Raw genomic sequence first — 13,586 nt, forward strand, 5'->3', positions numbered from 1 at the left:
ACATCAGTTCTACATCCCGGGGCTAATGTCTGTTGAGAAATTTGTGGAAATTGGGGCATCCAGGGTGAGGTGCACGGGGCTGCCAGGCAATGCCTCTGCGCCCCCGTCCGAGCCCAGGGAAGCCGCGTGGCCATCCACGCACTGACCCCGCCTCCTTCGCCAGGTTGAAGTGTCATAACAAGTGCACAAAGGAAGCCCCCGCCTGCCGGATATCCTTCCTTCCAAGTGAGTGCCGTGCCCGCCTCCCCTCGGCCTTCTGCCTTCGGGGCGCGTCTCTCTGTCGCTCGGTCTGTTCCCTGCTGATGGTTTCCCCTCTTCAGTAGCTAGGATTCGGAGGACGGAATCTGTCCCTTCGGACATCAACAACCCGGTGGACAGGGCGGCCGAGCCCCATTTCGGAACCCTCCCCAAGGCACTGACCAAGAAGGTACGTTGGACAGGGGCCTGGGGGGTCTGTTGCTTCTGCCAGGAGAGCCCCCCACCCGGATTCCTCTCTGTGAAGCCCCCTAATGCGGGGTCCAGCGTGACAGTGCAGTCCACAGAGGGGGCCAGAGGGGACCCTATCTTTAGCCATGTAGCAAACTTCGCATTTACAATTACATGCGTGTAACCCGTCCCCTGCCCCAACGCTCCCTTTTGGAGCTGAGATTTCACTGCCTGTGAGTCAGGAACTTTTCCAGTGGTGTTTCTCTGACCCTCGTGCTGACATCACCTCCATTTTACAGACGAGGAGACTGAGCAGTGGGGCCCCTGTGAGTGAGAGACCGGCCGAGCCCTGAGCCCGCGCCGCAGCCACAGTGCGGCCAACGGGACTTCAGAAGTAACCCATGCGAGTGCATGTCTTTCCGTGGCCTGTGGCCGGGCTTCTTGCCTAATGCCCAGACGCCCTGCAGCTAGGCAGATTCTCGAAGGCCGTGTCCCCCGCGATGGTCCCCAGGCCTGTCTGGGGCCCCCGTGCACAGGGGTGCGTGGTGTCTGTGAGGTCTAATATTTGAAGGAAGAATGGTACATTGACATCTTTACCGGAAAATGTCAGGATACCCTGGGCTGACCTCTTCGCGTTCACCCGGGGAAGGGAGGGTCCCGGCCAGGGCTGTGGGAGGCAGCCGGGCGGGGCAGTGACAGTTCCTGCCCACTTCCCGTGTCTCTGGTCCTGCAGGAGCACCCTCCAGCCATGAACCACCTGGACTCCAGCAGTAACCCGTCCTCCACCACGTCCTCCACGCCCTCCTCGCCGGCTCCTTTCCCAACATCGTCCAACCCCTCCAGTGCCACCACGCCCCCCAACCCCTCGCCCGGCCAGCGGGACAGCAGGTTCAACTTCCCAGGTACCACACTGCCGGGCTTTTGGGGGGGGCTCTTAGGGATGGGGTCACCTGCACCTTCTCAGCACACCCCAGCAGGCTCAGGGTCAAACACGGCAGCCACTGAGAGCACTTGCGGGGAGCCAGGACTGTGCCCAGCTCAGTTACATTACCGTATTTAAACTTGATAACAACCCTGAGGTAGATGCTATTACTGCCCCCATTTTACAGACGGGAACACTGAGGTTCAGAGAGAGGAAGTGACTTGCCCTGAGCTGTACAGCACGTAAGCAGTAGAGCAAGATCAAAACCAAGTCTGTCTGACATGAAGCCTGTGTTCTTGACATAATCCCCATGCTGCCCTCCTGCACATGCCTGGCTTCTACTGGACATGCTCACTGGCCAGGGCTTCTGAGCTCCCAGGGAGCCCGGGCAGGTCCAGAAGGCCCGGGAGAGGGGATCCCGGCCTCTGTCGCTTACCTGCTCTGAGATCCGAACCAGCTGCCTACACAGAAGTGTCTGTTCCCTTTTCCATAAAACTAGAGACCCCGTAAAGTGGGAATTAGGTTATCCCCCGGGTGTAGTTGACGACACTGAGTCCCACAGGGCCGACCGACCAGAGCTGACCTCTGACTCTGCCACAGCCCAGGCGGCCCTGGGTCTGTAGGGCCAGGACCCCTTCCTCTTGGCCAGGCCTGGGGTGTCCTGCCTCCCCAGGGAGAGGAGCGGAGCCCACTTGTCCGTGTGAGGACGGGGCCCGGCCTTGACCTCCCCAGCAGCTCCTAGCAGCAGGTCTCGGCCGTCGGTGTGTTTCCGGTGGAGCCTGGAGGAGGGAGGGGCGCTGGGATGCCCCAGTTTTCTCCCGGCCGAGCCACAGGCCCACTGCCAGCTTCAGCCCGTGGAGTCCAGGGCAGGTCCCACCTGTCACTCCCGGCCCAGGAGGACAGGCTTACAGCTCTCCCTGTGCCAGGGGACCCCGCTGGGCCACCCGCAGCCAGCAGGAGGCCGGGCACCCTCTCTGGGCCCATCTCAGCAGGGTTCTAGGGACTTCTTCGGGGGGTGGTGAGAGACTGATTTTGTAGGAATCTTTTCTCTCTTTTGCTGTCCCTTCTCCTTAATACGCACGTGGCTGGGTATCTCCTGACACTAATGCATCGTCATGATCCTACCCGCCCGCCCCCCTGCCACGGAGCGATGGCCTGTTTGATTAACCTCCTCTCCCATTCTGCTTTGTCATTAACATGCGCTGAAACTGGGCCTTTTGCTAAACCTCCTGGTTTGGCTTTTTCTAAAAGAAAGGGCCTGTTTGAAAAACAACAGCCACAGAGAAAGCGCTTTGTGTGACGTCAGCCAGCGTCTCGGCTTTCCGATGCCCCGCGCTGGGCCCGCATTGTCCGCTGCACAGAGCCCGCCCTCTCTCCGGGACCGGTTAGCTCTCTGTCACCGCAGTGTCCGGCCGGGACTGGTCGGGGGGTTAATCTGGGAAAGAAACCCCTGCTGTCCACCACTCTGCTGTGAAGGAGCATTTCAGCTTATCTTCAAGGACAAACCTGGGGAAAGGTTATTTATACCCCACTGTGCAGCACAGCTGGCGAGGTTAACACACTTCCCAAGGCCCCAGAGCCTCATCGATGGCAGAGCGGGGGTTAGAGGCTGGCTGTGTGAGTTCAGATCCCCCGCGAGCCTCCTTCCGTTTTCCATGAGAGGATTTTCTCCCCTGGAAGGTGAGGTCGAGTCTCAGAACCCTCAGCACCACGGTCACATGTTTTCAGAATCATTACTCTCCCCGTTGATTTTACCCTCCTGGGCCCGTGCACATTTCACAGAGAAGCAGGCCTGAGAGGGGAACGCAGTGGGCCAGGGCTCTGCAGCAGGGTGGCCGTGGAGACTGGGTCTCTGAACCCCAGTCCTCAGTGCAAGCCCCTTCACTCCTGGGGGCTCCAGCCAACACCCGCTTTCTCCCAGCTTCTTTTCTCCTTCCTGCATGGATCACCCTGTCCTGCCCAGGCCCACTGGGGGGCATACCTGCCCCAGCCCAATAACCAGCCGCCCTCCCTCGCCCATGCCTGTGTCCCCTCCCCCTTCGCTTCATTTGCTGCTCTGTGTGTGACTCACCTCCTCTTCTGTTTAAAGCTGCCTACTTCATTCATCATAGACAGCAGTTTATCTTCCCAGGTGAGTCCTTTACATGGTTCCACTAACTGTCCTCTGCTGTGACCCCTCCGCCCAGCCCACCTGGGCACCCTCACCCTCGGCACCTTGGAGGTGCCTGAGTCTCAGACCCGCCTATTTTGAGAGCTGCCTGTCTGTTGAAGCTGAGAAAGGGGGCAGGGTGAGGAGTAGCCTTCACAGGGGCAGTGCCTTGCTGGCAGGGACCAACCGTGGCATCCATCCTGTCCAGCCTCTTGGACAGAAACTACAGGCAACTTGTCCAGGGTCACACACCAGGAAGGAACTCATTTGGCAGGAACTCATTTGCATAATGGGGGGGAGAGGACCTTTTGCTGATGCCTTCTGTGCATCTGTCATGGTATGCTCCTCTGCGCAATGACCTATCTCACAGAAGCCAAAGCCAATTTGGGAAGGTCCCCAGGCTTCCCTTACTCTGTGGGCTTCACCTTCCAGAGCCTTGTCGCATGGCGCCACCTGCTGGCCACTTACTGGAAATGCCTCTTTAATGAAGAAAGAAAACTTGCAATAAAACAATCATTCATTGCAGTGGCCGGCAAACTCATTAGTCAACAGAGCCAAATATCAACAGTACAACGATTGAAATTTCTTTGGAGAGCCAAATTTTTTAAACTTAAAATTCTTCTAACGCCACTTCTTCAAAGTAGACTCGCCCAGGCCGTGGTATTTTGTGGAAGAGCCACACTCAAGGGGCCAAAGAGCCGCATGTGGCTCGCGAGCCACAGTTTGCTGACCACTGATTCATTGATTCCCTTCCACAAAAATTGTTTTGCACACCTACTATGTGCCTGTCTTTGCATTTGAACATATTCCTTCCCCTAAGGCATTTGTACTGTCAGTCCTTATTTCTCTGGCTGAAGGTGACAAGCACCATTATAAGTAATCTGCAACGTTAAACCTTAATTTAGCCATGTGAAGGCTCAGGTTGAGACAAAGACCGAAGCTAATGGTTTGTTTCCTCGGTTAAAAAGGCCTGTGCTGGAGTCATGGTGTTTTGGTTATTCCAGGCTTTTCTATTAGGGGAGTGACTTGGAGCATTTGTCAGTTCTTCGAGGATCATCCATAGGGTGTTGCAGGCGTGCAGGCCGGCTGGGTCAGGGCAGGCTCCCCACGCCGCCTCTGTGGTTTCATACCAGTGGTTGCTCTGGTTTCTCTCAGGAGCCTGCTGGCTCTAGGATGGCGTACAGGGCGGTGCCTGAAAGCACTGGGAAAACGTGCCTCTACTTCCAAAAGGGTACATTTTGCTCCGCAGATGTGTTGTGGGGAAGGGGAGGAAACTATATTTCTATGGAAACAAACATGGACACATTTTGGAGCAGAATGCAAAGTTTAAGGCAAAGTAGGAGGCTTCAGAGACGTTTTGCCCTCCCACCGGAGTGCTGCTTCTCCCTGAACCGCCCCCCCCGCCCCGACCCCACACGTTTTTCTTCTGTGGAAACATTTGGGCGGTGTTGGATGGGAGAAATGTCAGGCCTCCTGGCAGTCCGCGGACACGATACGGTGGTGCCTGGAGGAGGCCTTAGCAGCAGCTGCCCGGGCCTGCCATCTCCCAGAAGCTGTGCACCGGATGTTGGGCACACGCGTGTGTTTCCTTGATAAGAAGACCCACGGCCGCTGTCAGATTCTTGATGTCTGCGAGCTTCCAGAGAGGCTGAGAACCTGTGGTTCAGAGCGCCTTCCGGGGTGGCCTGGGAGAAAGCCCTGGAGGGCGGTCGAGGGAGGTGTGATGGCCGATGGGAAGGCTCTTCGTCCTAGAAGACAGGGAGAAGCGCGGTTGGCCCGAGCCGCTGCTACCTCCAGTCTGTCTCCTTTTGCTGATAAGAGAGGAGGGAGCGAGGGGCCCGGCCGGCCCCGGGCTGCCAGTCTCCCCGAGTGCCTTGGAGAGAACAGAAGGAGGCAGGCAGCAGGAGCAGCGGTGGAGGCCTTGGCCTTAGGGAACACACTGGTTTCACCCCGGGTGACCATCTCTCAGGTGTCCCTGTGCAGCTTCCAGTGCTAAGACCTGGAAAGCCCGGGGCTCAGGGGGCAGCCCAGCCGGTGTGCGGGCTGTGTGTTTCTTCCTCTCTCCTGCGAGCTGTCCACCGGCGGACCAAACCTGGAAGCCGAGGGGCGGGCTCCAGCTCCCGCCAGAAATTCCCAGCCCCGGTGCCAGGCACCAGGTGCCCCTCACCAGCCACCTGTGTGTCCTCCCGCCTCCGCTGGCCTGAGGGAAGTAGTCTGGCCACCAGCCCCGGCCTCCAAGCAGAGCAGGGGGGCCTGGCCCCCAACCCGTAAATAGTGGCCCCGTTTGCTTCCCCCACTTGCCTGTGTGAGGCGGTGTGACCACAGGGGAATGGAGTTTACTGAGATTTCATCCTCCTCGCCCACCTGGGGCCCCTCTGGGACAGACCAAGTGCTGTAGAGGCTGCGCTCAAGTTGGGCCCGGTGGGAAGGGCTGGAGAACCCGGGTGTCGCCCTGTGAGGGGCGGCGGGGGGGAGAGCCCACTTCCCTGCGTGGAAGCACTGGGTCTTTAAGGGGGTGGGGAGGTGGTCTCATGCTTCGTATTGGCTTTTTGTTTCCTCCAGACATTTCCGCGTTTCCACCGGCAGCCCCGTTCCCCGAGGCAGCGGACAGTACCCGGTAGGCATTCCCGCGCTGCGTCCCCTTTCTCCTCCATGGGGACTTGTGGCAGCTGGATCCCCATCTCTGACCATCTCCCCCCACCCCGTGAACCTCTGACCTCCCACTCTACATATGGCCCCGTACCTGGGCCAGCCAGATGGCAAACCGCTTGGGCTAATGCACCCTCTGGGCCCCTGAGCTCAGCCAGAAGGGTTTTATTAGCCTCTTATCGGTGCAGTCAACATTGGGTGGGGCTGTAAACCTGACCCAGGAGGAGGGGGCAAAGGGTACTCAGAGTTATAGAAACTACTAGAAATGGCTCCTGCTCATGCAGCCCTTTCTCAGTGTCAGGCCTTGCTGAGCACCTGACTCAGCTTCCCCAGTAGGTACATCCTCAGCGTACAGATGGGAACGCCAGCTCAGAGAGGTTAAGAAACTGCATGAAGTCACACAGCCAGGATGTACCAGAACCAACTCTCAAGTAGGATTTCAAGTCCTGTGCTTGTGTTGGAACCTCCATCCTGGCTGTCAGATTGAAACGGCCTTGGTGGTCCCTGCCCACCCCTCATCCCCGCCACCCTGGGGTTCGTCTGGGGAAGGCCGAGGCTGGAGAAGGGAATTGGGCCTGGTCCTCGGCCTCCTGTTACCACAGCATCCAGACTGCCTTTGCCACAGGCCAGGGGGTCAAAGGAAGGCTCCAGGCCTGGTGGCCTTCTCTCAGACCTCACAGGGGAGCCCCCGGCCCCGCTGAGAGCGGAGTGGCCCACCCTCAGGGTCTCCTTGACAAACCCAGTTTTACTCCTAGGCTCGACGACCAGCCGAAGGCAGACGCGTTGGAGGATCATGAAGTAGAGGTGAGCCATAGACAGCGCCTCTTCCTCCCTCCCTCCCTCCCTCCCTCCCTCCCTCCCTCCCTCCAGCTCAGCACGCAGAGCGGGTTCGGCGCCGGGTCCTGCAGGGCCACCTCCCATGTGGCCAGATGTGCTCGGCAGGGAAGAAGGATGGGAAAGCAAGCCTCGCTTTGCTTTTCTGTCTTGGAGGCTAACGTCAGCTCTTAATGCCCATGGTTCTCACCCCAGCCTGGCGGCCTGGGCCCCAGCCCTGGAGACTCTGCTTCAGTCCGTCTAGGGTGGGGCCAGACATCGGTTACCAAAGCTCCCCAGCGGATTCTGATTGTAGCCAAGGCCAGACCACGTGACCCTTGAACCACAGTGTCAGCCGAGCCTGGCTCCCTGCAATGGGTGCGGAATGTTAACAGGCTAACTCCTGCCCAGAGAAGAGGCAGAAGCTTGTGCTTAAACAGACGAACACCCAGGAAGCACGAATGCGGTTAAATTCTTCCCCAGTGATTAGATGTCACTCAAAGGGAGCTGTTGGGGTGCTCGGGCCCCCCGGGGCCAAGGGCCGCATTTTGTGGATGTGGACACTGAGGCTCCCTGGTGCCCAGTGACCTGCCTGTTGTCCACACAAGCCCGTGCCGGGCTGGCACCGGAGCCCGGGCCTCCCGACCCTGTGCCGTCCTCCTCCCTCACCCGACTGGGGCTCCGGGGAGGGGGCGTCAGCGGAGCCCAGATCTGCTGCCCCTCAGTTCCCTCCTCCTGCCCTTCCAGGCCGAGGAGCCGGAGGCTGGCAAGTCAGAGGCAGAAGACGACGAGGACGAGGTGGACGACCTGCCGAGCTCCCGCCGCACCTGGCGCGGCCCCATCTCCCGCAAGGCCAGCCAGACCAGCGTGTACCTGCAGGAGTGGGACATCCCCTTCGAGCAGGTGGAGCTGGGCGAGCCCATCGGGCAGGGCCGCTGGGGCCGCGTGCACCGCGGCCGCTGGCACGGCGAGGTGGCCATCCGCCTGCTGGAGATGGACGGCCACAACCAGGACCACCTGAAGCTGTTCAAGAAGGAGGTGATGAACTACCGGCAGACGCGGCACGAGAACGTGGTGCTCTTCATGGGGGCCTGCATGAACCCGCCCCACCTGGCCATCATCACCAGGTACCCCGCCCGGCCCGCCTTCCCTGGGGCCCTGATACTTACGTGGATGCCCTGGAGCGTGTGGAAGTGTTTTGGTTTTAGTTAAATGTACTTTTCAGTTGCAGTTGACATACAGTATTACATTAGTTTCAGGTGTACAACATAGTGATTGGACATGGATGCACCCCCCTTTTGCTTGTTTATCAGAAACAGACATAAGTCACCACCCGCCAGAACTCCTGAGCAGTGCGAGGTCACCAGGCCACCACGCCCGGGGACAAAATGCCAGCCCAGAGCACCACAGCGTGGCTCCTTAGGCAGCCTCACGGCGGTGACGCCAGCCCCACAACCCCCACATCCCAGCCCCCAGCGCTGTCCGTCCGTCCTCCCATCCTTCCATCTCTTACCCACCCAGTCCCATGAAAGATCCGAGTCTGCTTCAAAGGAATACCTGTCATGGCATAGCAGGGCGTTCACTGACGAGAGGTTAGCATGCCTTAGATTGTCCCGAAGGCACTGGGACACACATGAGGAACTGTCAGCCAATATTCTGGACCCCTCATCTGCTCTCAGAGTTTCTGAGGCTCCAGCATCTTATCTCCTTGGAGACTTTTCCTAACAACTAGCCCCTTCCTAAGGGGGCCTAAGTCACCTTCTCCCTGGATCAGGAGGATGGGCCCACGTTCTCTCTGGGTCCTTCCTCGCCTCACGTTTTAGGGGACAAGGTGGATGGGAACCCCAAAATGCGGGCCCTTATCCAATAACCATGCTGACACCCCTCCACCCTCCTCCCACGCTCCTTTATTTGAAATAAAATCTCTGTGCTCGGAAAACAATAGAAACATGAGAATCGTTACAGCGAGCCCCAGAGCCCCACGCTGCCCTGTCATAGCCCCGAAAGGCCAGCTTCCTCCCGCTCTGGGTTTGAGTGGGCGTGGCCCTGCCTGGCACTCCGAGGGGGGGCTGCTGGAGATCACCGGGAGCCCGGGGGAATGGAGTTTCCTGTTCTGGGGTGGGCATGCCCTGGGCCACAAGTGGGGTGCATGCGCGTTTGTGTTTGTGCCTTCGGGCAGGCCCAGAGGGACGGGAGGCAGGCTTGGTTAAGAACGAGGATTCGGTGCCACAGTGCAGGGGTTGGAGAGAGCTCCGCTCTCCCCACGGCCCCTCCCAGGCTCCACGGGGCGGGGGTCAGGCTGCGCTGGCCCCAGACCTCTGCCTGACCCGCCGCTCTCAACAGCTTCTGCAAGGGGCGGACGTTACACTCGTTTGTGAGGGACCCCAAGACTTCACTGGACATCAACAAGACCCGGCAGATCGCTCAGGAGATCATCAAGGTAAGGGCGTCCTCCGGCTCTGTCTGCCTGTGTCAGGGTGGTGGCGGCGGCCTGTGTTGTGGTACCTCCAGGGTGGGACCCCTACACGCCTTCCCTCCATCTGTGTCTCATCCAATTAGAGCTACGAGCTGGAAACTAGGTGAGCAGGGACGGAATGGATTGGCCCGGGAGGAACGCAGCGGGCTTTAACGACAGAGGGCCTGAGTTTGAACCCTGCTCCCATCAGCCGTGTGACTTTGGGCAGGTCGTTAAGCCTCTCTGAGCCTTGGCTTCCGTGTAAAACGGGGAAACCAACAGAACCTCCGTGGGAGGATGGACACAAGGGTAACACGGGATGATCTACAGAGAGAGCATTGGGCACGGGGCCAGCACTGGGTGAGTCTGTTAGCACTGTTGAGGGGGGGGGGGGGGGCTGGGGGAGCACCCACACTTTCGGCCTTACAGTTCCCAAATCCAAGTTTCATGAGGACAGGCCCCCCGGGCTCAACTCGGGCAGCCTTTTTTCTTTCTTTCATGCTTTTAAAGTAGTTAAATAAAAATGGAAGAAAACGTTATTGTTTTGCTTTATTGAGCAGCAGGCCCAGATACAAACTAGAATACTGCGGGGTGGGGGCTCCTCTTTTCTTGTTTGCTGTTGAAAAGCTTTTCCAGCAGCTCCCCCCAAGTTTGGGCCTTTTTCCGGCCTTTCCCTCCTCTTCTGCCTTAGCCCCGCCTCCTTTCCTTTCTTCTCCCTCTCCCTCCTGCCGTCCCTTTTGGGGGTATGACTTTTAATAGGAAGAGTTACACATCACAGTGACTTTTATGGACAAACCAAGACTTCCCCGTGGCATTTCCATGTGGCTGAGCTGCTGCATTAAACGTTTGAAGCCCCCCAAAACCAAAATGCCACCGTGATGCCTTCCTCGAGCCTCTCATTTCAGAGAGGCTGGGGAGAGCTGCCGCGTGTGAGAAATGGCTCCCCTGTCCACATTTCAAAGGGCGGACGAGGAAACAGAAGCATGGCGAAATGAGACTTTTAATAACACCCTCGAGAGTGGGTGCCCATTGTACAGGATCACACAGAGGGCAGGGAACATAGCCTATTGATTTAGACCAGGGGTCCTCAAACTTTTTAAACAGGGGGCCAGTTCACTGTCCCTCAGACCGTTGGAGGGCCGGACTATAGTTTAAAAAAAACTATGAACAAATTCCTATGCACACTGCACATACCTCATTTTGAAGTAAAAAAACAGAACGGCAAAAACACCCGCATGTGGCCCGCGGGCCGTAGTTTGAGGACACCTGATAGACCCTCCTCCAGAGCCTTGTTGGCTGAGTAATAGGTCTCCTCGGTCTTGCTGTCTCCCCTTGGGTTATTTATTTATTTATTTATTATTTTTTTTTTTTAAAGGGCTGAGGCCTTCTCTAGCGGCCTCCACCTCCCTTTGTCTAGGGCAGTGGTCGGCAAACTCATTAGTCAACAGAGCCAAATATCAACAGTACAACGACTGAAATTTCTTTTGAGAGACAAATTTTTTAAACTTAAACTTCTTCTAGCGCCACTTCTTCCAAATAGACTCGCCCAGGCCGTGGTATTTTGTGGAAGAGCCACACTCAAGGGGCCAAAGAGCCGCATGTGGCTCGCGCGAGCCGCCGTTTGCCAACCACGGGTCCCGGGGAATCTTCCTAGGATACGTGCTGTCCGCCACGGGTACAGCTCGCATCCTCTCTCCCCACCCCCACACCCTGTTTGCTCTGGGGAAAGTCGGCAGCCGCCTGGCCACGTGCTGTTTCTTTTCTATGAAGATAAATCAGAGGCACATTTCTTACCAGCGTCACACCTACTTCTTGTGCCCCCGGACGTGCTCGGCCCTGCTGCCCTCTGCCTCCCCGTCCTGTTCTCTCTGCGTGTTCTCAGAACACGGAGCCGTCGCGCAGATTCCGGGGACGAAGAGAGAGGTCACTCGCCGGTGTACCTGCAGAGGCGGAAGCGCCTCTGCGGGCCTTTTGAGTTTCGTCCTGTTGAACATCTGCCCCCTGCCCTTTCGCCTTCTGCTGGGGACTTCTCAGCCACTTCCTTTCGTTGTCGGCTCTGATATCTTGAGGTTCTAAGGACCATAACAGGGGCTGGGCTGACTGTGGTTAGAGGGTTTTCCCTTTGGGGGCCCCTCTGGGAACCCTGAAATTACGGGAGGGAGGAGGGTTTGTGCCCCAGACCCAGGCACTTCATGTCCTGCCTCCTTGGGCTGGTCTTTTAAGGTGGTGGCACCTGCTTTATACACAAGGCTCAGAGAAGTCCACAGCAGCGTGTCCTCTGTCACACAGCTGGTCCCTGCCCCGTACAAGGCGGGGTCTTCAGCTCTCAGGCCGCTGAGGAAGACGCGCATGCCCGCTTTGGTTTGGGCAATGGGCAGGTGTTGTAAGAAGGATGGTCTTGCATTCAGGGGGGAGTTTGGGGGAGGAGCAAGTCACTCTTTCCTGGAGCTCCTGCCTCTGTGGCAGGTTGAGAGCTCCCAGCAGGCCCCAGGGAAGCGGCACAGCGGACCCCACGCCCCCGGCTCTCACTAAAGAGCATCTGCCTTATGTAGATTCTTCTCCGATGTTCTCCGGACCCCCTGCGACCGAGCCCTGACCTCGGCTAAGTTCTGTCTCAGTGGTCGGCAAACTCATTAGTCAACTGAGCCAAATATCAACAGTACAACGATTAAAATTTCTTTGAGAGCCGAAAACCGACTTCTGCGCATGGGCCACGAAGTTTCAATCGCACTGTACGTGCGCGCCCGCACGTGGTATTTTGTGGAAGAGCCACACTCAAGGGGCCAAAGAGCCGCATGTGGCCCACGAGCCGCAGTTTGCCGACCACTGTTCTGTCTAGTTCTGCCTCACACTGGTCCTTTCTGGCTTATTTACGCCCCCCGCTGACCCCAAATGACTTGAAGCCAGAGAGATTTCGTGTAATGGGTGACGCTCCCTCGAGTGGGAGGTTGGGAGGTGGATTTCCATGTGCTTCTTTCTGAGCGGGCGGGGGCGGGCATTCCAGTCGTGGCATCTTGCCCCTGTTCCCAAGGGCATCAGGGTGCACGGGAGTCCTGGGTTTGGCATTAGAAGGCAGCTTTGACCTTGAAGCGATCATGCCAATGTCAGGTCACCCACGTCCCCTACCTGGCCAGGCAGTGTTCAGTCCACACAGAGCATTGGTTAGAAAGCACCCACTCCACCCTTTTGCTTGTCAGATGAGGAAACTGAGGCTCAGAGAAGTCGAGTGTCCAAGGCCGCACAAGCCAATTAGAATCTGAGCTGAGGTGGAACTTGGACCCCAGATTTCAGTCATTATTCCATAACTGCTATGATAGCACAGATGCCAGGACCTCCCGAACTCGGGGACACCCTCTGTGGGAATTCCTCTCTGTCCGCCCCCCTCCCCCCCAGCCCTTGCCCAGTCTGAGGGTACAAGCCGGCTGGTTAAAGCCTGGATAGAGGTCCCAGATCACATGGATCCTGTATGACTTAACACGGATGGTTTCGTCACTCTTTATATACTTCCTGGCACCCAGCTTCCCACCCATCTCCCTCTCCCCGTGTCACACGGTATCTAAGTCTGAGAACAACACAGAGGCATGGAAAGGGCACAGGTGGACCAAAACCAGATCTCAGCTGCGTGGCCTGGAGCAGGTGACCTCCTCTGTCTGAGTTGGGTTTCCTCATCTGTAAAAAGGAGACAGTAACACCGCAAGAGACTGTGAAGATTAAATGAGGCGATCTGGGTACGGCGGCCAGCTCAGTGCCTGGCCCAGGTGGACATTGGGTCATTGTCACTCGTCTCCCCTCCCCTGACGTGGGGCTCACTGTCTTCCAGGGCATGGGGTATCTGCATGCCAAGGGCATCGTGCACAAGGATCTCAAATCCAAGAACGTCTTCTATGACAACGGCAAAGTGGTCATCACCGACTTCGGGCTGTTCGGGATGTCGGGCGTGGTCCGAGAGGGACGGTGAGTTGGCCTTGGGCATCCGGACAGAACAGGGAGGAACTGGGGTGCTGGGTGGGCCTGGGTCCAGCTGGGGTCCGGGCACTCCTGCTCCTGAGGAGCAGCCCTCCCTGTAGGAAAGGCCAGTTTGGTTTGGTCCTGCCTGTGTGGTTCTGGCCCAGAATCAGGTTCGGATGACCTGTAGGCCCCTCGTCCACTTGATTCTCAGGCTGCCCCCATGG

At 57.9% G+C, this 13,586-nt stretch overlaps 1 protein-coding gene across 2 annotated transcripts in view; it reads left to right on the forward strand.

Annotated features, from left to right (window-relative positions):
• KSR1 (kinase suppressor of ras 1) overlaps positions 1-13,586 on the forward strand; it is a 147,507-nt gene that overhangs the window by 122,759 nt on the left and 11,162 nt on the right. Inside the window, exons 8-16 of one of the 2 annotated variants that reach the window (XM_079799246.1) lie at positions 164-225; positions 321-427; positions 1,160-1,328; positions 3,438-3,479; positions 6,060-6,114; positions 6,902-6,950; positions 7,707-8,086; positions 9,303-9,399; positions 13,235-13,368. In XM_079799246.1, the coding sequence (XP_079655372.1) occupies positions 164-225; positions 321-427; positions 1,160-1,328; positions 3,438-3,479; positions 6,060-6,114; positions 6,902-6,950; positions 7,707-8,086; positions 9,303-9,399; positions 13,235-13,368 (1,095 nt within the window). The remainder of the gene's footprint in view (positions 1-163; positions 226-320; positions 428-1,159; positions 1,329-3,437; positions 3,480-6,059; positions 6,115-6,901; positions 6,951-7,706; positions 8,087-9,302; positions 9,400-13,234; positions 13,369-13,586) is intronic. The other variant, XM_079799245.1, reaches the window with a different exon arrangement.

Source organism: Cnephaeus nilssonii (genome assembly GCF_951640355.1).
Source record: "Cnephaeus nilssonii genome assembly, chromosome: 19".
In the NCBI taxonomy this organism is placed as follows: Eukaryota; Metazoa; Chordata; class Mammalia; order Chiroptera; family Vespertilionidae; genus Cnephaeus; species Cnephaeus nilssonii.